This window comes from Passer montanus, unplaced genomic scaffold (genome assembly GCF_014805655.1).
Source record: "Passer montanus isolate IOZ18808 unplaced genomic scaffold, ASM1480565v1 scaffold29, whole genome shotgun sequence".
Lineage (NCBI taxonomy): Eukaryota > Metazoa > Chordata > Aves > Passeriformes > Passeridae > Passer > Passer montanus.
Genome location: NW_024367596.1, coordinates 1582135 through 1607645, shown reverse-complemented (window position 1 = coordinate 1607645; position 25511 = coordinate 1582135). Strand labels below are relative to the sequence as shown.

Below are 25511 nucleotides of genomic sequence, written 5' to 3'. Positions count from 1 at the left end.
TTTTGTTTCTTTTCCAAATTGTTGGTGCTCTTCTTGTTGAACATTTACCTTCTGGTGGTGTTTATCTATAAATTGATATTTCCCTGCCCTTTGCTTTACTCCTGCCTTCAACATTCTGCTGAGAAAATTCTATCTAATAAAAGTAATTATTTATATTAATTCATACATTTCTAATTATTTTGTACATTCTTCAAACTTTTCTTGTATTACAGAGGGAATTTTGGTCATTTTACTGCACTGACAGTTTGCTCCTCTTATATTTTTCTATTCTATCAAATTTTGCTAGAAATTCGGTTAAAAATATGGAATATTGCCTGATATCTTTGGAAAATAGAGAAAAACATCCTGCAAACTTTTACTGCATTGTGTAATCACAAAAGGGAAGCACAGGTTGCTGCTTTTATGGATTTATTTAATAAAACAAAACTTTTAGAACTCCTGGGTTTGTTCTTGAGAGAATTCAGTGAAAAATTATTGCACAAGAAAAGCAGAACCCAAAATATTGAATTAATGTTGGACCAGTATTAATTCCTGGAGTCACAGTCAGACCTTTCCTAAATTAGAAATAAAAATCTGTCTTATGTAGGAATTCCACAGCAACTCTTCCAGTTCTTAAATTGTTTCTATTTAAAAATGAAGAGCTAAAATGATTTTTCTGATAAGATTTTATGGCCATGATAAATGCCCCAGCCATCTGCAGGGAGCATGAATCACTGGAGTGATCACAGAGCCTTCAAAGCAGCTGGAAAATAAAGCTTGGAAATGGCTTTTCCTGGGATTTTTGAAAAATGTAGCCTATGATCTGGAAATATTTGAATGATTTTCAATGGCCTGAAGAAGAAAAAATTATTAAAAAAAGGAGTTTTGGGAATGGATCCCATCAGAGCTGCAGTGCCTCTGCTTTCCATGGAAAAGGAGCTCCAAAAAAACATTCCTGGAGCTCCTTCAAGTGGTTTTGAATTCTGGTTTGTGGCCTTTGGTTCTCCTGGTGGATCCTGGATCCTGGGAGCGACCTCGGTCTGGCTGGGAGGAGCCAGGGCTCAGCCTGGAACAGCTCCTGACAGGGATCCCAGGCAGATCCCAGCTGGGAACTCATCTGCATGGAGCTCAGCCTTTAATTACTGGGGTTCGTTAATGGGGGGGCTGGGGCTCAGCCTGGCCGGGCACCGGATCTTCTTTGGAATTCGAAAATGGGAATTTCTGTCCTTGGAATTCAAAAATGGGGATTTCCTTCCAAAAATGGGAATTTCCGTCCTTGGAATTCAAAAATTGAAGTTGCCCTCCTTGGAATTCCAAAATGGGAATTTCTTTCCTTGGAACACAAAAATGGGAATTTCATTCCCTGGAATCTAAAAATTGGAATTTCCTTCTTTGGAACTCAAAAATGGGAATTTCCTTCCTTGGAATTCCAAAGTGGGAATTTCCTTCCCAAGTGCAGCTCGCACAGACAGGGGATGATGGGGCAGGTGAAGCCTTAAAACCAAGGCTTGAAAATGGAAATTCAGGCAGTGCCAGCATCACCTTTTAGTCCCCCTGGTGTGGAAAAAAGAGCTTTAATTCCACCCGGAATTCCCAAAGCAGGAGCACCATTGGGGTTGGATTTCACCCCATGGAATTCCCTTCCCACTGAACCTTTTGAGTCCAACACCTTTATTTTACTGGATTTTTTGGGATTTCCTTCCACCTAAACCATACAAAGACTTGGATTTTGGGGATTTTCTTCCACCTAAATCAAGGACTTGGATTTTTAGGATTTCTGTCTGCCTAAATCCTACAAAGACACTGATTTTTAGGATTTCTGTCCACCTAAATCATATGAAGGCTTTATATGAAGGATTTAATTTTTAGGGTTTTATGCCCTGACAGAGAAATCAGAATATGAAATGTGTTGGAGGCATCAGATAGATTTTCTTCCAGCTGTGCCCCTTTTGGGATAATTTCATGTACCCAAAAGTCAACCCAATGTTTCCATTTAACTTCAGTCACATGATTTTTATTCTTGATTTACTCTCTAAGACTTCAAATAAATTTGGATATTCAGGTAGTTCTTCAATTTCTACAGAATTGCTACTCTTTATACTCCTACATTATTACTACTCCTTTAAAATATTCTATTGCATAAAGAGGAAATAAGTGAGATTTGCTTCTTGTTTTAAAATCTGCTTGAGTATCTTCCTCAAATTCCCTAAAAAGCTTTTTTAATTCTTATTTGTCATCCATTTTCATGGAAACATCTGTTTGGAGATTCAGGATGATTTGTGTTTCTGATATGCAGGAAATTTTGAAGTGTCTTGGTCTGAAAATTCTAATTTTTGACAGGAATTTATTAATAAGGATCTAAACTTTAGAGGAGTCTCATGGCTGAGGCTGAGGAAATTAAGAATTAAGGTCTTTGCTGGAGGAAATTTTTAATTAATCCTTCACTTGGACGGTAACAAAGTGGAGAAAATGTAATTATTTCTTAAGCACCTTAATTTTATGTCCTGATTGCCTGGATTTATGAATGAGATCCCACTTGGAATAAATAATGAGTAGGAAACTGATACCTGATGTGACTTTTTAATTTCTGCTTTACTTCCTGCTTTTCCTTTTATTTTTTTCCAGACTCTGACTTAAACACCCAATCCCAACTCAACAAAAACTTCATTTGTTGTCGCTGCTTGAAAAATCCCAACCCTGCAAACGTATTTCTGCCAAGAAATGATTTCTAAATGTATAGAGTGACTGAAATGATGATTTTTCCTTGTTTCCAGTGGTCCTATGCCCTGGAGAAGCCCAGCACTGGCAGCATTTTTGCCATTTCCTGGTCCATCGATGGCACCCAGCTGGCCGGAGCCTGTGCCAATGGCCAGGTCATCTTTGCCCACGTGGTGGAGCAGCACTGGGAGTGGCAAAACTTCCAAATTACCTTAATTAAGAGAAGAACCATGAAGGTAAAATCCCCTCCGAGCTGGGCAGCCCCATCACAAAGTGTGTTCTAATGCAGAATGGGAATTTTGGATTTCATTTGTGTTCCCAGACATTGACTCACAAGGTTTGTTCTCTGGGATAATCAAGATTTCCATCCTTCCACATTTTCCAGATTACACATTTGGGGCTTTTCAGCATCAAGTTCCTAAATTCCTAACGGGACCCTTTTTCATTTGCATGTTGGGTTTGGAATTGGGAAGAGTTGGAGCAGCAGCAGGGCTGGATTTGGGGTTGGGGCCGTGGGTGGGATGCTGTGAGTCAGTGTCTGGGAGCACACAGCACAAATCAGCTCAAAATTCCCAATTTTTCCCCTCATTCCCAGACATTGACTCGTTCCAGATGCACTTGGGAATGATCTCCATGGGGTTTGAATTCTCTTTTTGAATATGCAAAGAGTGAGGAAGTGTAGCTAACCCTGACTCACTTTTAACTTTCATTCTTTTACAGTGATTTTATTCCTATATATTATGTAGGAAAATCCTACAAAAAACTTGTAGATGGATTTTTTGCCCTGAGTATTACAATGGCAAAGTTAATTAGTGATGCTGTGGTGGGCATAGCAATTAACATATCCTTGGAAATGGTTTCCAGGCTCTTGGAATAATTGAGGTCAGTCCATGTTTTGCAATTGGTGCATAATGGAGAACATCAGAAGGAAGTTACCACCCTCAGAATGGTGACATCTTCAAAAAAAAACCCAAAACCCACCAAAAACCAGGACACTTTTTTGTTTAAGGTCCCCCCCTTGGATTTTTAGCTCCCTAAAATCTCTGAGCTGAAAAATCTGAGGCAAATTCTGATTTTCTGGAGCAAATTTTAAGCAGAATAACAAAACCACAACCTGCTCACCCAGCCCGTCTCCTGCATTTCCTGTGCTTCCAGCTGTGGAATCATAAAAATTCCAGAGCTCTGCAGCATCTTCATCCCAGTGCTGGAGATTGCTGGATTGTTTGGATGAAGTGTTTATTTAAATAACACACATTTAAATTTATTTAAATAACAGTGAAATAAACATTGATGTGTTCATTTCAACTATTCAAATTATCAATAGCTGAACAATCTTAAAATGGGAATTTTTGAGTTTGGTTAAAAATATAACCAAACTCAAAAAAAAAATTATAAATAATCTATTTAATTAACTAAACCTTACACCATTATAAAAAAGCCTTTTAAAAATAAACACATATATATTAATTATCATAATATTTATACCTTATCTGCTTTAGTATATCCAACAAATTTAACAAAACAGTCAAAGCAATATTCAGAGTTCAAACACTCCTCCACCTCAGATGATTTCTCAGCAGGAATATTTCATGTGTTCATTTGAATTTCAGCTCTTTTGTGTCACTCCCTGTCATTTCCCTGTGCTCAGGTGCACAATGTCATCAACGACGCCGTGGATTTGTTGGAATTCCGGGACAGGGTCATCAAAGCCTCCCTGAACTATGGGTACCTGGTGGTCTCCACTTCCCTGCAGTGCTATGTGTTCTCGTGAGTAAAGCAAATTCCTCCTCCTCACACTGTTTGGAAAAGTGGCAGAAACTTGATTGGAAGCACAGGAATTAATGTATTTTTAAATTTTTAAAAATTTTATTTTAAATTAATTGGAATATCTGCTCTGTGAACACCAGTGCAGATCACTGTAAAAGAGTCAGAAATATTTAAAATATTTCAGAAATAAAATAATCCATATAAATACAATTTTTCTAATTTTTCCCTGCAGTGTTACGTGTTTTCATGAGTAAAACAAATTCCTCACATTGTTTGGAAAAGTGGCAGAAGCTTCACTGGAAGCACAAGAATTAATTAATTGAAATAAGCAGTGGAATATCTGCTCAGTCAACACCAGTGCAGATCACTGTAAAGGAGTCAGAAATATTTAAATATTTTAGAAATAAAACAATCCGTATAAATATAATTTTTGCTAGTTTTTAAACTCCTGGGGCAGCTGCTGCTGGTGTGAAGGGATGAAACAATGAAGGCAGGAGTGTTACTCCATCACATTGTGTGCTCATCAGTGTTCCTTGGCTTCCTCAGTGCTGTTTGAAGTTGGAAAACATCCCTTTCATTAATATTTGATGATTAAAAATGTGTGGTTTGCTTGCTGAATCCAACTCTGTGGAAATTAGTGATTGTAATGCTGATTTTTTATATTTGCAGGACAAGGAACTGGAACACTCCATTGATTTTTGACCTGAAGGAAGGAACTGTGAGTTTGATTCTCCAAGCAGAAAGGTACCTGACTTCTTAAAATGCTCATTATGAACAGAATGTAATTATTAAATAAATACATTTATTTATTATCTACATTATAAATACCTATATTTATTATATTGTCTCTATTATAAGTTTATTTATAATAAATTTATTTTTTATATATATAATGAACAAAATAAGCTCAAATTGAAATATCAGAAATAAACAAAAAAAACCCCAGGTAAAGTCATAAATATTTGACATAATAAATATTTCTCTTGTAAATAGATAATAAATTTAAAAAACCAAACTTTTCCATACAGAACTTCCAGGATATCTTGAAAATGTAAAGCTTAGGAATGATGGGAGCTGGAAGTAGAGTTGCAGGATATTGACAATGACTTTCCCATTGTGGAAAATACATTTTTTAATATTATTTACTGATTTATTTCTTTTTTGTTCTTTTTTTAGGCATTTTCTTCTCGTGGATGGTGGAGGACTTTATTTATATTCCTATGAAGGCAGATTGATTTCCTCTCCAAAATACCCAGGCATGAGGACAGACATTTTAAATGCCCTGACAGTGTCCCTGAGCAATGACACGCTGGCAGTGAAGGACAAGGCTGATGAGAAGGGTAAATCCTGCTTTATTTAGCATAAAAAATATATATATTTAGTATAAAAATGAATTCAGGTTATGGGTCTTGCTTAAAATTAATTTTAAAACTTCAAGATAAGGGTTTGGCTCTGAATTTCCATGAAATTCGTGGAAATATTTACAGAAATATTACAGATATTACAGAAATAATACAGATCCATGGAATATTTGCAGAAAATAATTGAATAAGTTTTACTCCCTGATAGGATTTTTTAATTTTCTCTTTCTAAACATTCCCACTGATGAAATTGTGGGTTAAGATTGAGTCAATCTGATGTTGGAAATGTGGGTTTATTTAGATTATTGATGCAGGCTTTTATCACAATTTGGTGTCATTTCTGGAAAGCCCCATTTGAGACAGGAATTGAAAAACAGGGATAGGAAGTGAAAATTCAGTTTTTTGTAAGATATTTTTCACCACCATGTGAAAATCTCTGGTGAAATTCATGGAATATTTTATCCACTTGCATTAAATTACACCCAAAAAGAGTGGAATCCCTGGAAAAATCCATTAAGAACTTCTGCTTTTATTAATAAAGTATATAATTATTTTTCTTCAGTTATCTACATCTTTGAAGCTTTATCTGGGAAGCCACTGGGTGATGGAAAACCTCTGACCCACAAGGTAAAGTGCAAGCTTTAATGTCTTTATTTCGCTCAGAAATTAAGAATCACTAATGGTTTTCCTCAGTAATGGGACTAAAAACCCATTAAAGGTTTTAAAATCTTAATAGAAAGGAGCTTTTCAGCTGACATTTAATGCTTTGTGTTGTCTTCAGAATTGTTTTAATCTTCATGAAATTCAGTTTATAAAATCACAGAATTGTGGAATGGATTGGGTTGGAAAGGACTTTAAAATAATCTTTAATTTTAACCCCATGGAATGATTTATTCCACAGAGAAATCACACTCAAAATGTTTTTCCAACCCAGTTCATCCAAGAATTTTGGTGCCTTGTTTTTAGGAAAAAAAAATCAATTTGAATGTCCAAATACAAAATCTCCAAAATGAGAATCAGGGATTCTCTTTTATCTTTTCAGACAGAGATTGTGGAGATTGCATTGGACCAGAAAGGACTGACAAGTGAGAGGAAAATAGCTTTTATTGATAAGAACAGAGATCTTTTCATCACCTCAGTGAAGAGGTTTGGGAAAGAGCAGAAGATTGTCAAAATAGGTGAGAAAAATTCAAGTTGGTGTTGGGGAAGATGCTGGCAGGGAAATAAATTTGTACTTGATACAAGGGACAACATTTTGCTTAATTAATAGTGAAATTGATTTTGGAAAAAAAGCCTTTGCTTTTATTTGATAGAGGTAGAAACAATTTCAGTAAAATTTTATCTAAATTCTCTTGATTTTTCTATTATTTCCATCCAAAGCAGCTTTCAAAGTGCTACAAATTTGGGCTTAAAACCTTAGAGAAGCGACCAAAAATGCTGAATAACCACCCTGGTATAATTCCCTTTATTTTGAAGTTTCTCCTGGAAATGTTTTATTTATTCCTTTATCCATTTATTCATTGATTATCATTATTTGTTGTCTGTAAATGAAGGGACAATGGTGCAGAGTCTGGCCTGGAACGACAGCTGCAACATCCTCTGTGGGATCCAGGATTCCAGGTTCACGGTCTGGTATTATCCCAACACAGTCTACGTGGATAAAGACCTTCTCCCAAAAACCCTGTATGAAAAAGATGCCAGGTAAGAAATCCTTTTTAATCCAAATATGATTTATTTTAATTATTCCCCTCTTTTCTTAAGAAATTGTGCTTGGGAGAAGTAAAAGCTGGCCTTGCAACTTGTAAAATTCTCCTGTTTCTTGCTTGGGAAATGAGGAAAAAGGGGCTTATAAAGAAAATTATAAAGTTCAGGGTTGAAATGATGATGCAGGGTTGGAAAGCAGAGCAACATCCTGAGGTAAAAGCAAAATCTGACTTCTTTCTCTTAAAATTTTACCTCAGGTTTTGTAAAAAAAACCCAGAAAATATTTGTTCCGATGACATCAGCAATTCAAAGTAGCAAAATACCAGGTCACAAATAATCGATCCTAAATTGTTTTCCTGTAAAAACATCAAAAAATGCTTTTTTATTCTTCCTGTGTGCAGTGAGTTCAGCAAGAGCCCGCAGATAGTGAGTTTTGTGGGCAGCCAGGTGACCATCAGGAGGGCCGACGGGGCCCTGGTGCACCTGCACATCTCCCCGTACCCCGCCATCCTCCACGGCCACGTCAGCTCCTCCCGCTGGGAGGACGGGCTCCGGCTCTGCAGGTTTGTCAAGGTACTCTCATTTTTGGGGACATTCACAACCATTTCTGTGGGTTTAAGTGTTCTTCCATAGGGATCTCTCCGTATCCAATGGTGCAGCTCATTCCCGGCCTGCTTTGTCGCTCGTGGAAAATGAGGTGGTTTTCTTAATTCCATAAGTTCCGTGATAAATAATAGTTCTTATTTTTAGCCACACCAGAATCCAGCTGGATTGAACACATGTGCACACAGAATTCAGTTCTAAACTTAATTTTTTTTAAAAGTTTTGAATCTTAAGGTCTGGACCTTAATATAACCAATATTTAATGTCTGGGCCTTAATATAACCAACCTTTAACTGTAAGGTTTGAGCCTTAATATAACCTATGAAAAGTGACATTTCCACAATTTCCTGTTAATTTCCATATTTTATTTCATTTCTTTTTATTTTTTTCCTTTTCCATTGCTTTCTTTTGCACTTATTTAGACAACAGCAACAGATGAGGTGAGTGTGGTAGTTCATAAAACAACAAAAGCCCTTCAAACCTTGCTTCCCATTTATTCCTAGAAAATTTAGTACCTTAAATGTGTATTTCAGATACTTGTGTAACCAATTATTAAATTAATGCACATCCAGATAATTTGGGTTGCATTAGTAGAATTAATTGTAACAGAGTCTTTATTTGCAGTGTCCACATCACCTGATTTAAGCATCCAAGTCAGGATATTTTGATTTTGGCAGCCCGGGTAGAGAGTAAAAAGTATTTCCAATCAGGAGCAATAAAATAGGTCATTTTTTGAGGGGGAAAAAAGCAGCAAGAAACAACTTGGAAGCATCAAAATAATATTTTCATCTCCTGGATACTTTCAGGCTGAGATTTTAGCATTTTATCACCTGATTTTGTAAATAAAAGGGAAGTGGGGAGAGAATGTGATGAAGATTTTAGGAGCATTTGATTCTCTGAACAATCTTAATTTTCCCACATTCTGGGCTTCCTGCAGGAGGGTTTTTCCTGAGTGATGGAAAAGTCACTTGGGAAATCTGGGAATGTGTTTAGAATTCCCTCAGTGCAGCTGCTCATTCTGATTTCAGTCAAGAGTGATCCTTCTGGAACCTTCACAGTGCAACGTCTTTATTTCCAAATTTGTTACCAAACACACTCAATAAAATTCTCCTTAATTCCTGGACTGGCAAGTCCGAAATTACTGAAAAGAGTTTTAGATATTGTAGCTTAAACTAGATTAAAATATGGTTTATTAGTGTGTCTTTGTCAAAATGTTGTCACTTGAAAGTCCATCAAAATTTAGGATCTTCCTGGATTCTGTGTTCATGAGGTTTCCTCAAGGTTATATAAAATACCCCAAAAAAACCCTCTCAGAAACAATAAAAGTAATATATAAAATAATAATAAAATGGTAAGAAAACTAATATATAAAAATGTAAGTATAGAAAAATAAATAAATAAATAAATAATATATGAATTTATATATTTAGGAATAATTAAATATATAACATATAATAAAAAGTCATATTTAAAACAATAATAAAAAGATGTAATATTATCATTACCATGAAGTTTTTCTAATTCCTAGTTCTGAGAAATAATTAATAATTTCCTATTAAGAGACTTCAGAGCACAGTGCCATAAATGACACACAGAGAAATGTAATATTGCACAGAATTTTTAAGCCTTGTGTAGCTGCTTTGAGGAGTCATTTGCAGCACGATGATGAACATTTGAAGGTTTCCAAGGTGTTTTTATTTTGACTTTCAGGACCAGACCCTGTGGGCCTGTTTGGCTGCCATGGCAGTGGCCAACAAGGACATGAGCACAGCCGAGATCGCCTACGCAGCCATCGGCGAGGTAAGGAAGCACAATTAAAATGCAATTAAATCCCAGAGAAATCCTTGCAAAGCCGAGTTGCTGAGTGCTTGTCCCTGCTGTCCCCCTCCTGAGCAGATTGACAAAGTGCAGTACATCAACTCCATCAAGGAGCTGCCCTCCAAGGAGTCCAGGCTGGCTCACATGCTGCTCTTCAGTGGCAACAGCCAGGAGGCTGAAACGCTGCTGCTGCAGGCAGGCCTGGTCTACCAGGCCATCCAAATCAACATCAACCTTTACAACTGGGAGAGGTAGGAGTTGTTTCCCATGAAAATACGTTTTTCCTGATTATTTCCATCAGTTGTTTTAGTGCTGACTCATTTCTTATCTTTCAATCACCCACGACTTCAAAAAAAAGCTAATTAAATCGTAGCCAAAAAACCCAGCATTTCTGTGTTTAGAAAATACAAATATTTGGTGATAAAAGCCCAAAATATGCCTGGAAACATTTTGAAATAACATTTTGCTTTCTCATCAGTGCTAGCACAGAGGAGCCCCCAGTGATGTCCCAGACTGGCTGTGGAATTTGGGCTGCTTGGAAATGTCTTGCTGCTAAAAATAAAATTGTGGCTACCCAGACTCCCAGCATTGTGTAGGTGGAGAAAATATGAATTAAGGCTGAGAAAACAAAGGAGGAATTTCTCATTTAAACAAAACCCCCACATTCTGTTTTCTGACAGAATCCTCTGAGTTGTTTACTCTAGTTTCTCTGCTGTTTTATTGATATATTCAGGCAAAAGGTTGATTTGTCCCCCACAAATCTGTAATTTGTTTTGTTACGAAGCTGTGTCAGGGGAGGTCTAAGTTGGATATTAGGAAAATAATATTCTTTTATTCCAACATCAAAAACTCTCTGTAGATCAAATATCAGTGTTCTTAAGCCACTGAGAAGAAACCAAGTGTGAGTAATGAATTAAATTAATCCAGTGTCTGACCTTTTCCGCCTATACAATATTTATTAATATTATACAGAATATGTGTATTATGAGTGTTCAGAACCTACTTCTGACTAGAAAAAAGTTACTAAACATTATTATTTTTGTGCTAAACTCTGAAATATTCTGCATTTTCTTGAAATAAAAAGCTTCCTGGGCTCAAATTAACGATGATGAGGTTGTCAGTGGGAATAATTGTTGGGTATTTTTCATCACTGGCTACTTTGAACCTCCTGGTCCTATTGTGGGGTTGGATTTGGGATCTCTGCCCTCAGCCTCAGAGTTTCTGGGTGATTGTGGTGGTGCCAGAGCATTTCCCCAGCCCATTCCTGCTCTTTTGCAGAGCCCTGGATCTGGCAGTGAAGCACAGGACACACGTGGACACGGTCCTGGCTTACAGACAGAAATTCTTGGAGGATTTTGGGAAAAAAGAAACCAACCAAAGGTTTTTGCAATATGCAGAAGGTGTAAGTATCCCTCAGGGATGTTCCTGCTGGAGGGTGGGGTGGGTTTGCACCTCTGGTTTCCTTCTAGGGTTCAAATGTGAACAGAATTTGGAATTTTTACAGGTTTGGGCCTCGTATTGGCCAGGAAATAGCTGGGCATGGGTTTTATTTCAAGATTCTCTCTATATATATATTTAATATCTGGTAAAGATCACACAAGTGAAGGCACAGTTGTTTTCTATAAACAGGGAGTTAAACTTCACCATGGCTCAATGAGTCTCTCAAATATTTCCAGCATTTTTTGTGGCATTTTATGGACAGAAACAGTAACAAACTTTGAAGGAATCTGGATATTTATGAACTGCAAACCATTCTGATTTTAAATACAATCAACAATTCCACATACCTTTATTGGAAACCTTCTGCATCACCAGGAAATCAGTTTGTTAGTGTTTTAACAGATCCTGAGGGCTGAGGGCACATCCTGAAATTCAGCAGCTGGACCTTGGATTCCACTGGAATATTTCCCCACAATTCCCTCCTGTCCTTCCTGCTTCTCCCCTCCTTGTTCCTCAGCATTGTGAGGGAGAAATGATCCCAAAAAAACCTCTCCTTTGTGTGGAATCTTTTTATTTCTGCACTGGGGCTGGGAATTCACATCCTTCCACGGGCACTGCCCAGGACACTTGGAATAAAGCTGGATTTCTAATGGAAGGCATTAGCTTTTAGCACTTTAAAGAGTCTCATTTCCTGAACAAAATCAGCCCCTAATGAACCATTCCACAGTAATTTACCTGGAAAATACAGAGAAATCAAGCACAGACTCCAGGCGTTTTTATCCTGGAGCTTTTCCAGCTCTGTGTGTTCTCTAAAACCCATCACAGAGCAAAAATTACAGAAATTCACTGATGCTGCTGATGGACACTGGAGATAATCCTGATTTTCTTAAAATCCTGGAGGAAGCTATAGATTCCATCAGGATCACTAAGGAATTCCACCTTGGCAGTGACAATGTGTAAACAGGGTGATATTTCAGCTTACTCAGTCTTGAGACTTAGAGATTTTGAAGCTTTCTAAAATTTGATTTGGAAATTTGGAGATTTTCTTGGAATTGGGGTCTCACTCAGGAGATTTCTGGAGGGAAAAAGTCCTTTTCCACATCCAGCTGCTGGAGGGCTTTGCTAGGTCTGTGAATAGAAGAGATCCACATAATGTGAATTTAAAGCTGTGATTAAATTCTTCATGCAACCTGTCAGACTCATAAAGCAAAATCAGAAAGAAACTGAAAAGAAAAGCAAGATTTTGTGCTGCTGTTCCTTCTCAGGGATAAAAAAGGGTCTCAGTTTCCCCCTCACAACCTAAAACCTCTTCAGGCTTAAATAAGGAGTTTTCCCCTCTCTTTTCTGCAAGCAGGCAGGACCTAAAATTGTGCTTATTTTATACATCAGGTTCTCAGTACCTTACACATATCCTGAGAATCCTGGGGCCAGTCACTGCCTCTAGAACTGAGGTGTTATTATTACATTTTCACTTGAGAATGTGGGTGTTTAATTTCACTTCTCCCCGTTATTCCATTGCTTAATTACAGAGGAAAATTCCCTGTGCAGCCCTTGAAATTCTTCTCCCATCCCACCTTTGCAGTGTTAATTCTCCAGCAATAAACTGAACTGCACAATGACATTTTGGACATGTTTTTATGGTCATCAAATGCACCGTGATCCATTTTTCACTTCCTTGTCAAGCATTTTTGGGGCAAGAAACAACTTTTCTGCCCACATTTGTGCTGGGGTGCTGTGCTGTGTGCGTTGCCTGGGGTTTCACTGACACAAAGCACAGCCAGAAAATGCCAATTCTCTGCAGCTGGAGGAAGGCCAAGGTTAAAATAAAGCATTTATTGATGCAGAAGGGCAGTTTCAAGCAGGAATCTGATTGCTGTTGGAGCAGATAACTGGTTTCATATCCTATCAGTTCCTTGGAGGAGACATCACTCCTAAATTAATGATGCAGGGCTAAATTTTCAGTAACAGGACACTGATGTCATGCTATTGAATTAGAGGCAGGTTATTTTTGTGTTTTATTGCCAGACAAAATGTGGTTTATTAAAATAGCTCAGGCTTGGTTTGTTTTAAAGGTGAAGCTCAGAACTCAGCTGTGCCTTCATACCTTCCATGAGTTTGGGTACCCAACACTTGATAATTGTATTTTTAAATGGAATAACTGACCTGGCCCTCTCTGATGTTGAGCTCTGTGTGTTTCATTTTTCTCTTCTTACAGCTGGAAGTGGATTGGAATAAAATCAAAGCCAAAATAGAGATGGAAATTGCAAAAGAAAGAGAACGAGCAGCAGCCAGTGCTGCAGGGAGGAGCAGTGTGACTGTGCAGCAGTAATTCACATTTTGGGCACCTTCAAAGTGCTCCTTCAATATTTGGTACTGCTTTGTTGTAAAAAAAACCTTCAGCAAACATTTTGTGGGTCACAGGAGTGAGAATTCCTGTGGATTTGAACCCTTGGGTGACACACAGGATTATTTCCTTTCATTTTGAGCTGGGTTTATATTCTGGTGCCAGTGCTGACTACATACACGAGAAAAAAGAGAATTAACAGCTCCTCTCTCAGTGATTTTAAATTTTCATTGCCATTAATAGTCTTTAACCTGGGTTGCCTCTCCTGCAATCAGAATTTAAGCCCCAAGTTAAGCAGTGTGGTTATTTCTGCAGCCCCAGGGACCTCTCCAGACTTGTTTCAATTGCCCTAAAACAAATTCAGCAAACTGGAAGTGCTGAAAATGCAAAAAAAAGGAGCTTTAGCCTCTAAAGTACAATTATTTCCCTCACAGTAGAGGGAATACATATTTGTTAGTGAGTTCTTTAATAGATGATTTCAGATAATTTCAGCAGCTCAGGTTTGTCACTGAGCAAAACATTCAGCAGTAAAAAGGATTTTTTTTTGTTTAAAATGCTTTAGAATGTGCTTTCAGGGTTGTTGGAAGTAACAAACAGCATTTGTAGCATCTGACGTGTAAAATTGACAAGAATATTTAAAATAAGAGAATATTTCATGTCTTTTTTCTGCCCACAACACTTGATTTGTAAATAATCTTTCTTAATTTATGTTATTTCATCAAGATACACTTTTCTTTGTTCCACACCCCAAGCTGGCTGCATTCTCTTCATGTTATAAACACATTACCAGTTTATTCATCACTGACAAGGTTTATTATGTATCTCTCAAATGTTACCAGCAAAATGTTAAATATCTGTACATACAGCAAATCTGTAAATCAATGTGTGACCCTCTCTGGACAGTTCAGCAATTTCTTAATAAAACCAAACCAAAGTGAAGTTTTTAATGTACCTGAGAGCTGCTGCATGTGGGGATCAACACTGGGTGCTAAAAAGAGAATATTTGGGCTGTTTTAATTACATTTGGAGGGGATGGGAGAGGTGTTTAATTCCATTTTTATCACACACATCCAGTCCTGAGCATCCTGGTGTTAAATAGAAAGCAAAGCAAAATATCCCAGGTTCTAAATGCAGTAATGACCCTGGGTATGAAATCTGAATTTCAGGAATTTCTCAGGAGGAAATGTCCCTACATGGCTTTTCTGGCATTGTGGCAGGGATTTTAGGGATTGTGATTCCAAGGGGAGTGCCATCCATGCCAGGGGAATTCTGAGCTGTTTTTTCTGGAGTTTCCAAAGTTTTGCATTGTATTTTTACCTATTTTCAGTTCTTTTCAGTATTAAGTAAAAATAAACAGAAAGATACAGATATTTCAGGTACATCTTGGTTACATTATTGCCCAGAACAAGAAATTATTTAAAAATAAATACCTCTAATTTAATTCCTGACTACTTGATGTAAACTGTCATAAACCAATCTAAAAAACAGAGATTAATTAACATAATTAAAATTCAGTTGTTTAGGTGCTGCTGTGATGGATCAATAATCAAAAATAACCCAAATTTTGCCATTGCAGGGTGGGAGTTGAGTTCATTCACTTCATTTAACCTTGGCCACAGTAAATCCTGTCTGACTATAAAAAGGAAGGTTGAAAAATACATCTTTAGGTGAAAAATAAAGTCCTCAAGTGAGGCAAAAGTAAAAGCTCAGGTGGGTGTTTAAAAACCTACTGCATATTTGTAATAGTTCAGAGGGAAAATTAAAAATAGCTTTTGTTTTCTGGTTTTTAAGGCATCAAAACTTTGAGATCTGGATTTGTCTGTGGGATTTCACCCTTTGGGACTGGAGCAGGAGGAAGGTTTGAATCATCTGACATGAAAATTTGATTTTACAGATTATGTGGAACTATTTCCTACAAAAAAACTGGTGATTGTTGCCTGATTCACCTCAGAATAGTCACAATTATAAATGGGCAACTATGGAAAAGCTTGAAGCTTTCTAAAATTTAATTCTGAAATTTTAAAGATATTTATATTAATATAAAGTTTGTATCACCCACAGCTAGGGGGAGGTTGGAGAGAAGCAATTTGCTATTTTTGTATTATGGGTACGGTTTTTATATTGGTTTTTACATGTTTTTATGAAACATTTTAAGACCTCCATTTCTTTATTTCCATGATAACAGAAATGAGATTTTACTCTGCAGGAGGTGGGGAAGAGCCAGGGGGAGAAAAGGTTTTTATGAATTGATCACATGTGTGAATCCCTATTTCCAAAGTTTATTTGCATTGATCCAGACCAGTCAGGGCTTGCCTTGTGCTATGAAATTTCCAATACTGGATTTTAACCTTTTTCATTTTAGTTCAGGTGCCTTTGTCCTGTAAAAGTTTGGGAAAATAGGATGGGCTGGCACCTTCATGGAAAGAGAGGGACGAGTCTGCACAGAGCTTGGTTGTACAAAGCAATAAAATATTTCATTGTTTCTCTGCTTTTCATGAAGGGTCTGCAAGAATTATTTTACTCCATGAAAAGAAATGACTGTGCTAGTTGGAGTACTGCAGTTTTGAAAATCTAATCTGTATTTTAAATAAATAGGTTCATTTATGCAGGTTTGCTTTGCCATTAGAGACACCTTCAAAAGAGGGAAGGGAAGGGAAGGGAAGGGAAGGGAAGGGAAGGGAAGGGAAGGGAAGGGAAGGGAAGGGAAGGAAAAAGAGGAAAGGGAGAGGAAAAGGAGAGGGAAAAGGAAAACGTGCTCGTGGCTGCTGCTCCTGCACTGAGCACACCCTCAGCTCCGAGTGCTCAAGTCGAGCTAGCAAAGGACAATCAAAGGTAATTAACGCAAGCTTGGGGCGCCGGGCAGCTGCGCTGTCAGGGCGCTGAGCCGGGCTGAGCTGCAGGAAGCGTTCGGGAGGGAAGGAGGCACCCCCGGCTCCTCCAGGGGCCGTGGCACCGGGGCTGGAGGAGGTTCCTGCCCGCCCTTGGGGTCTGCTGTTCGTGAGGTTGATGGAGGAGTTGCCAGCTGTGACAGGAGCTGTGACAGGGGCTGTGACAGGAGCTGTGACATCCATTTCCCTTGGAGCAGGAGGGGTCCCAGCTCCCCGCAGGGAACAGGAGCAGGGGGTGCTGATGTTTCTTTTGGAGGGGTTCCCTCCTTCCCTGGTCCTGCTGTCCCAAAAGCTCCTCTGGCACCTGTGGGGGTCAGCATCACCCAGTCGTGTCCACACAGCAAAATCCCACAGCCGAGCCACCCGAAATTCCCGGGGAACGCCCAGGTGAGAGCAGCGGGAATGCTGAACTGAACCGCAGCCAGGGCTTCCCATCGCTCCGTGTCCCCAAGCCACCTTCCTCCTGGAACTCCTTCCAGGCGCCCTGCTGTCCTGGGCTGTGCCAGCGGCTCCGGGCAGTGTCCCGCTGCTCCACGGTCCTCGGGATCCCGCAGGTCCCTTCGCAGAGCCCAGCAGGTCACCGTGCGGGGTGCAGCATTCCCGGGAATCCCAGTGTCCCTTTGCAGATCCAGGTGTCCAGGAGGTGTGGAGCATTCCCTGGAATCCCCTATGTCCCCGGCAGTCCCTTTGCAGAGCCAGGTGTCCAGGAGGTGTGGAGCATTCCCTGGAATCCCCGATGTCCCTGGCATCCCCTTGCAGATCCAGGTGTCCAGCAGGTCACCCTGCGCTGTGGAGCATTCCCGGGGCTCCTCACTGTCCCACCGGAGAACCCTGCGGGGTCCTGCCCTCACATCCCTCCTGCGGCACGTGGGGCTGTCCCGGGCGTCCGGAGGAGGATGGGGATGGGGATGGGGATGGAGATGAGGATGAGGATGATCCATCCCGCAGTTCCATGGGCGCGGGGCCGGCCGGGGCGCTCAGCCCCGCATCCCCGCGGCCGCGCCCCGCTGCGCCTCCTCGTAGCTGGGCAGGTGCTTCACCTCCTCGTAGCTGGGCAGGTGCGGCAGCTGCAGGGCCGTGCCCGGCGCCGGGGGCGCGGCGGTGCCCGGGGCGGTCGCAGCCGTCCCGGCCGCAGCGGCCGCCAGCCATCCCCGCTGCGCGCCCCGCCGCGCCTTATCCGCGCTTTATATCCGCGCTTTAGATCCGCGCTTTATATCCGCACTTTATATTCGTGCTTGATCCGCGCTTTTTCCGCGCCTTATTCGCGCCTTGTCTGTGCTTTATCCGCGCCTTCTCCGCGCTTTATATCCGCGCTTTATTCGCGCCTGATCCGCGCCTTCTCCGCGCTTGATCCGCGCTTTATATCCGCGCCTTATGGATCCGCGCCTGATGCGCGCTTTAGATCCGCGCTTTATATCCGCGCCTTGTCTGTGCTTTATCCGCGCCTTCTCCGCGCTTTATATCCGCGCTTTATTCGCGCCTGATCCGCGCCTTCTCCGCGCTTGATCCGCGCTTTATATCCGCGCCTTATCCGCGCCTTATCCGCGCCTTATCCGCGCCGCGCCTTCTCCGCGCGTTATATCCGCGCCTTATCCGCGCCTTATCCGCGCTTGATCCGCGCCTTCTCCGCTCCTTCTCCACGCTTTATCCGCGCCTTCTCCGCGCTTGATCCACGCTTTGTATCCGCGCCTGATCCGCGCCTTATCCGCTCTTTATCGGCGCTTGATCCGCGCTTTATCCGCGCCTCCTCCGGCGGGGCTCGGGCCCATGAAATATTGATGGGGCCATTTGGCGGCCGTGCTCAGCCTAATGGGGCCGGGCGCGCCGCCAGGAGCGGCTCGGGCCCGGGGCAGCGCGGGGATGGCCCCGCCAGAGGCACGGCTGAGCGCTGAGCCCTGCACAGGGACAGGGACAGGGACAGGGACACGGGGACACGGCCGGGGAGGAACCGAGGGTGAGGGGATGAGCGGTACCCAGGGATGGGAGGGTGAAGCTGAGCATGCAGGGATGAGCAGGACACAAGGACACACAGGGAAGTGTGGCACCTCGGGATGAGGGGATGAGTGGTACCCAAGGACGGGAGTATGCAGGGATCAGCAGGACACAAGGACACACAGGGATGTGTGGCACCTCAGGGCGTGGGGATGAGCAGCACACAAGGATGGGAGCATGCAGGGATGAGCAGGAGACAAAGACACAGGGAAGTGTGGCACCTCTGGATGAGGGGATGAGCAGTGCCTGAGCTTGTGGGATAAACCCAAGGGTGCAGCGTTGAGCAGAACCCAAGGACATCGGGGTAAGTGACACCTGAGCCATGAGCAACTCAGGGTGCAGAGCCCAGCACGGATTTTGTAGCTTAAAAAGGGAGACAAGAGCAGTGTCAGAGCAGGCACTGACAGACTGGGGCCCTGGTGCCTGGGCAGGCACAGTGAGACCTTCTGTCTTCATTGTTGTTGGGTTCTATTCCTGCCACGAAGGTTTCACAGGTCCCTGTGTCACCCAGTGGTGTCCCAAGCCACCCCCATGAGCACAGCCCCTGCTGATTGCGTTCAGCTTAATTGCAAAACTCCAGCAAAAGGGAGAGCACAGGGAGCTCTCATCACGGAAAAACTGACTAACATCAAAGTGAGTAACGTGGCAAAAGCTGACCAGACCTTTTCTGCTTGGTTTCCTCTTGGGTGACCCTGCCAAATCTGATAGGCAGCTGCTGACCCACCTACGTGAGCCTCACTGAGTGCTAAAAAAAGAATATTTGGGTGGCGTGGGGTAAATTTGTTTCCTTTGTCCTGTTTACCCACCTGGTGATGATTTCACTGCTGATAGCTGCAAGCCATGCCCCCGCTGTCAGCCCCGCTTTTGGGTAATTGTATTTTATGACACATTTTGGAGCTCTCAGGGACAAAAATGAGGGGGAAATTCTCAGCTGTGATACAGAGTTTGAGGAAGGAACTGTTGGTGGTGCTGGGCTCCTGGCAAAGCAGGAGAAATTGCTGTTTCTTCCCGAATTTCAGGGTTTATTCTGCATCTGTGTCCTCATTTGGGGACATTTCTCCCTGCAGAAGGGGTGGGGAGGGGAGGGCAGGAGGTGCCAGCAGTGGGTGCAGCCCCGCAGCTTCAGGAGCTGCTGCCTCCCACAGGGGTGGCTTTGCCTTGGGGGCTCAGCCTGCCCGTGGCCAGCAGGATTTGGGATGCTGCCCAGCAGCTCCAGGAGCCCCGTTCCCTGCAGAGCTGCCAAAACCTGCTGTGGTGTTCTGGAGGCAAACTGGGAGCTCGCAGCAGGCGCCTGGTGCGACCTGCCCGGCTGTCAGCAGAGCTGGGCTTTCAACAGCAGTTCTGGTCTGCTGGGGCTCCCTCCCAGCCCCATCAAATATTAAAGGCTGTTGATAGCTCCTTAAAGCCAGATTTGGGCTGGCCCTGAGTGCCCTGGGCTGGGCTGAGCTGCTCAGCTGCAGCAGAGGCTCAGGGGCAGCTCCATGGGCCACCTCACACGGGGAATTGTGGCTGGAGCGAGCCGGGCTCAGGAAGAGTAAAAATCCCAATCCTGGCGTGCAGCGCGCTCTGCAGCAGCCCCAGCCCAGAGCCTGGCTGGGGAAATGCAGGAATGCAGGCTCAGGAGGAGCCAGGGCCACGGGATCCATGCTGTGGGTGTAGGGGCTGCACCCTCGCTGGGTTTGGGGAGCTGCAGCTGCCTCAGCTGCTACATTTTGGGAATCTGTGGAGAGTGGGAGTGTGGTGGCAGGCAGGGATCTTTGATTCCATCAGGATCCCATGGGCAGGGACACCTTCCTCTAGAGCAGGTTGCTCCCAGCTCCATCCCAGCTGGAATTTCTCTGTCCCCAGGCCCAGCAGAGCACTGGGGCAGGAGTTGTGGGCAGGAATAAACCCATCATGAGTGGCCACATCCTGGCTCCCCCATCCCAAAATCTGTAGGAAACCCACTCTGAGGCTCCCTGGAGTCAGGTAAAACCCGGAGCTGTTTCTGGGAAGGAGCTTTCAAGCTGATTTTCTCCAGTTTTGCAGGGAATGGACAACTATTGATCCTGCAAATGACCCCTGCAGAAATCCATCGATCCCTTTGGAGCAGCAGATCATTAAGGCTCGACTTGCAGACCTCTCAGGGGGTGCCAAAGTGCTGACACAGCAAAATAACCAATGGATGGTGTCATTGTCCCTGGGACCTTTGGCATTTGGGGAGCTCCAGACTCTTCCCCACGGGAAGCTGCTCCATAAAATGCTCTTTGCTCAGCGGTGCTTCACATCTGAATTCCCCTTGATGTGTTTTTGCCTCAAATATGGGAAAACTCCTCAGGAAAAAATGGTGTGATGACCTGAGGTTTATTTTTTTGGGAAGACTCTGAAAACCTTACGTGTTTGGTAGCTGGAAAAAGCCCACGGATTGATGGAGGGAAGCACAGCTTTGGGTGTTGATAGGAACAAGTGCAGCACTCTCAGCCTCAATGATATTTTAGTGTCTGAGAGATCCAAACCTTGTGATCCTTGAGGCTTTTACAGGAATTCTGGAGCAAATGGCTGCTGCACTGGAGGATGGACAGGAAATCCATGGCTGCCACATCCCTGGAAGTGTCCAAGGCCAGCTTGGAGCACCCTGGGGTGGTGGGAGGTGTCCCTGCCCATGGCAGGGTGGAATGGGATGAGTTTGAAGGTCCCTTCCCAGCCAGACCATTCCAGGATTCCATGAGAATCAAACGCAGCCTGGTGGGCACCTCCTCCAAGGCCAAAATAATCCTCAAATCCTTCTTAATAGAACAAAATTGTTCTTTAAATTCCTGTGGAGGCTCCCAGGGCACTCCCAAGGAAGCCAAATCCTGCGGCAGGGAGTGGGAGCAGGGCTCGGGGACAGCTCTGACCTGCTGGAATCAAAGCCCAGAGCTGAGCCCGGGCCTCCCCTCCTCAGGCACATCTGTGGCTGCAATAGGGCCCAAACCCGAGGAGATGACTCTGCAAATGTAAAAAACTCCACCAGCCATTACCTCACGGCTCAGAAATCTCCTCTGCCAGCAAATATTTGCTGTTGGACTGTTGAAAACCCAGGGAAAGTGAGAAAGAGAGGCTGAAACCCTCCTGGACAGCTCTGATTCCTTCCCAGGCTGTTAACAAGCTTGGGTGTCCTCCAGAAATGAAATGCGTTTTCTGTAATCAATCAGCCAGATCGAATAAATAAATAAAGTTCATTCCCTGCTATCTATTCTGTATTTATTTCTGTATTTTATGTATAAAATATTTATTTATTTAACACAATTTCCTCCAATAAATAAAAGATGGAAATATCAGGGCAATGATATTGATATCAATGGGTTTCAGGCTTCCAGCTCGCATGTGACACTTCAAATATTCTTTCCTCCTTCTGCTGCACAGAAGCATTAGAAAAGTTGGCTTAGACTGGTTTTTCCTTTGCAATAATTCCTCATTATTAGGTTTTAATCCCTTGACTCCACGGGAAGGCTCCCACTCATGGGATGACTTTGGGTGAGGCTTTTAGCGTCATGAATAACGAGCATCTCTTCCTCGAAGGGATGATTTGCTGCTTTCCCTTGGAATCAAATGACCTTAACCCCTACAAGTGATTCCAGGACGGAGCCTCGACCCCACCCCATCCATGTGGAATCCCTGGGTGCCCACAGGGCTGGACACAGAACCGCTGGAATATCCAAAAGGCACAGCATGCACGGAGGGATCCCCGTGTCGGGCTGGAATCACCGGAGCTATTTTCCGTTCTGAAATCCTCTGTGTTTTCCAGGGAGCACTTTCCATTCGGAAATCCTCTGTGTTTTCCAGGGAGCATTTTCCATTCTGAACTCCTCTGTGTTTTCCAGGGAGCATTTTCCATTCAGAAATCCTCTGTGTTTTTCCCTGCCAGCCGGGCCGGCTGTCCCGGGGCTGCCCCGTGCAGGGCTGGGTTCGAGCCGTGATTCCAGCGCTGTTATCACAGCTCAGCCCCTGTTATTCCCCGTGGTTAAATATCGCAGCGGATTCTTCCCCATCCCCGCGCTCTCTGAGCCAGGAGCGGCAATTCCCGGCGGGACCATCCCGGGGCAGCGGGAGGAGCAGCCCTGGTGGGACACGGCCCGGGATGCGCTGCCAGGGCAGAATTCCAGCGGGATCCTCCGCCGACAGCCCGGGCACGGCACCGGGACTGCCGCGGACACCGGGAATGGCAGGGGACACCGGGAGTGCCGGGGGACACCGGGAATGCCAGGAGATACTGGGAGTGCCAGGAGATACCTGGAATACCGGGGGACACCGGGAGTGCCGGGGGATACCGGGAATGCCAGGAGATACTGGGAGTGCCAGGAGATACCTGGAATACCGGGGGACACCGGGAGTGCAAGGGGACACCTGGAATGCCAGGAGATACCAGCAATTCCGGGTGATCCTGGGAATGCCAGGAGATCCCGGGGCTGCCAGGTGATCCCGGGAATTCCAGGTGATCCCAGCTGCTTCCCGGCCCTTCTTCAGGCAATTCCAGGTGATCCCAGTTTACCTGGCTGCATCCCGGCTCCTTCCCAGCCCTTCCACCGGCAATTCCAGGTGATCCAGATTTTCCTGGAGGTCACCCTGGCTGCATCCCGGCTGCTTCCCTGCCATTCCTCCAGGAATTCCAGGCGATCCCAGTTTTTGTGGGCTCAGTAGAGCCGGGCAGCGCCCCGGGCAGGCAGCGAGCACCAAACCCTTCCCCATTTCCTTCTCGTGTTCCCCTTCCTGCTGAGAGATTTCACTTTTACCAGACTCAAAGCTTCCCACCCCAGTTTGCCTGAATTCCCTGCATTCCCTGTGCAGCCAGAGGCTTTTCCTGGGGGAAAATCCAACACCCCCCGCTCAGGGCATCACCCAGGCAGGAGGCTGTTAAAAAATGGGGAAAAAGGGAGAAATGGAGGGGAAAAAAAAGGGAGGGAACCCTTCCAGCTGTTTATCCTGGAGCGAGGCAGGCACAGGGCTGCGCAGGGAAGATCCTCAGGGAGCGATGCCGATGCGAGGAGGGATGGGGAGGATGCTGAGGGGGCAGGAGAGGTCTGACCCTGCTATTTTTACTCTCCTCAAACAACCGCGTCAGCCCTGGGGGCGGCGTGGAAAACAGGGAGAAGCTCTGGAATGGCCCCCCCGGCTCCACCCAGGCCCTGGGGGTGCTGCTGTGCCCCTTTGGGCAGCACGGATGGTGGGGTGGCCGCAGGAGGGCAAACATTCCCTGCTGGAAAAGGGGGTGGGTGCCTCCTGTGAGGCCAGGAGCGGATTTGCTGTGTCCAGCCCCGGATTCCTGCCCGGGATGGGTTTGTGACATTCAAACCCTGGAATTGGGGTGGAAACGGGGCAGTGCTGGCTGGGGGCACTGAGGGGTGCAGGGTGGGCTGGGGGCGGGTGATGCCTCAGAGCCTCCTGCTCTCAAATCCACCAAATCTCCTCTCTCAAATCCACCAAAAACCAGCGAACAATAAACGCTCTGCAGTGGGAGAGTGAGCTCTGGCCCAGCAGAGCATCCTCCTCCCTCCCCGGGACGCTCCGGGAGCTCCCACAGAACATTTGGGGGATTCTGAAATTCCTGTCACCGTCTGGGGCTCCGGGGTGGCACAGCCCGGAGCAGAACGGGGTAAAATCAGTGAATATCCAGCAAAAATACCCGGCATGGTCACCAGAGCCAGGCTGTGCCCCCGTTTCCGTGCAGCAGGAGCTGCAGGGACACAACTGTGGCTCCTTCAGCCCAAAGGAAGTGTTGGATTTTTGGAATGATAATTTTGATATTATTGTTTCTCGCCAGTATTGTTTATTAACAATAATAAATTTATTCTTACGAATGTGATCAATTTATTTAAATTCTATTTCAAATAAAATTGGTAATCCCATTATTAATTCAATTTATTCTCATTGTTTTGGTTTCTGAGGACGACGCAGCACTATTACGAATAAAATGATCGGTGACTCCAAGCCAGGAGGCGGAATGAGGCGGGAGGGATCCGGGGCTGGGCAGCTGTTGCCATCTGCAGGCGGCCCTGGGATAGATCCCGCTGGATACTGGGGAGAGCATCTCCGCGTACTGGTGGGACTGGGAAAGAGCGGCCGCTGCAGGGTTTGGCATCCAGGAGCACCCGGGAGAAAAAAATCCCGTTGTTTAATCTCGTTATCCCAAACGCAGCAGCATCCTGGTTGTCCCAGCAGCTGTATTGTTCATTATATGTATATAAAAAAAAAAAAAAGTATATATACACACACATATATATATAAATATTTTTATATGTATGTATATATATGTGTATATATATAAATTAAATATTTTTCTATATTTATATATTTTTCTATGTATAAAAATATATTATATATATTATTTATTTATTTATTTTAAGTTTTCTTTACTTTAAAGTTTTTTATTTATTTATTTTATTTTATTTGTTTTATTTATTCTATGTTGTTATTGCATGTTGTTTATCTATTTGCTGTTTATTCATTTATTCATTTTTCTTTTTGTTAATTTATTTATTTTTCCTTTATTTTATTTATTATATACATATTGCTGTAATGATATCTATACATCGATTAAAATATTTCTATTAGATACGCATATTAAATAATTTTAGCATTATTTAATGTGTGTATGTAATACAAATATTCTAACAGATAACAGCTAATGCCACAGGCCCGGGCAGTGATTGTCCCTGTGCTGAGGCTCCCCCAGCCCTGGGGCACTTCTGGGTCCCTCACAAGGACATGGAGGGGCTGGAGCGTGTCCAGGGAAGGGAATGGGGTTGGGAAAGGGGCTGGAGAATCCTGAGGGAGCTGGGAAGGGGCTCAGCCTGGAGAAAAGGGGGGTCAGGGGGCACCTTGTGGCTCTGCACAGCTCCTGCCAGGAGGGGACAGCCGGGGGGATTTGGGATCTTATCC

At 43.7% G+C, this 25511-nt stretch overlaps 1 protein-coding gene across 3 annotated transcripts in view; it reads left to right on the top strand.

Annotated features, from left to right (window-relative positions):
* The window catches only part of IFT80 (intraflagellar transport 80), a 29919-nt gene extending 15246 nt beyond the window's left edge, over positions 1–14673 (top strand). For 2 of the 3 annotated variants that reach the window (XM_039713790.1, XM_039713792.1), the window contains 12 exons: positions 2754–2933; positions 4346–4464; positions 5134–5208; positions 5641–5804; positions 6388–6452; positions 6868–7003; positions 7379–7526; positions 7931–8102; positions 9843–9932; positions 10029–10201; positions 11229–11352; positions 13606–14673. In XM_039713790.1, coding sequence (XP_039569724.1) covers positions 2754–2933; positions 4346–4464; positions 5134–5208; positions 5641–5804; positions 6388–6452; positions 6868–7003; positions 7379–7526; positions 7931–8102; positions 9843–9932; positions 10029–10201; positions 11229–11352; positions 13606–13719 — 1560 coding nt within the window. In that variant the 3' untranslated portion in view covers positions 13720–14673. Of the gene's footprint in view, positions 1–2753; positions 2934–4345; positions 4465–5133; positions 5209–5640; positions 5805–6387; positions 6453–6867; positions 7004–7378; positions 7527–7930; positions 8103–9842; positions 9933–10028; positions 10202–11228; positions 11353–13605 lie in introns of those variants that run through there. The other variant, XM_039713793.1, reaches the window with a different exon arrangement.
* The last annotated feature ends 10838 nt before the right edge of the window (positions 14674–25511 follow it).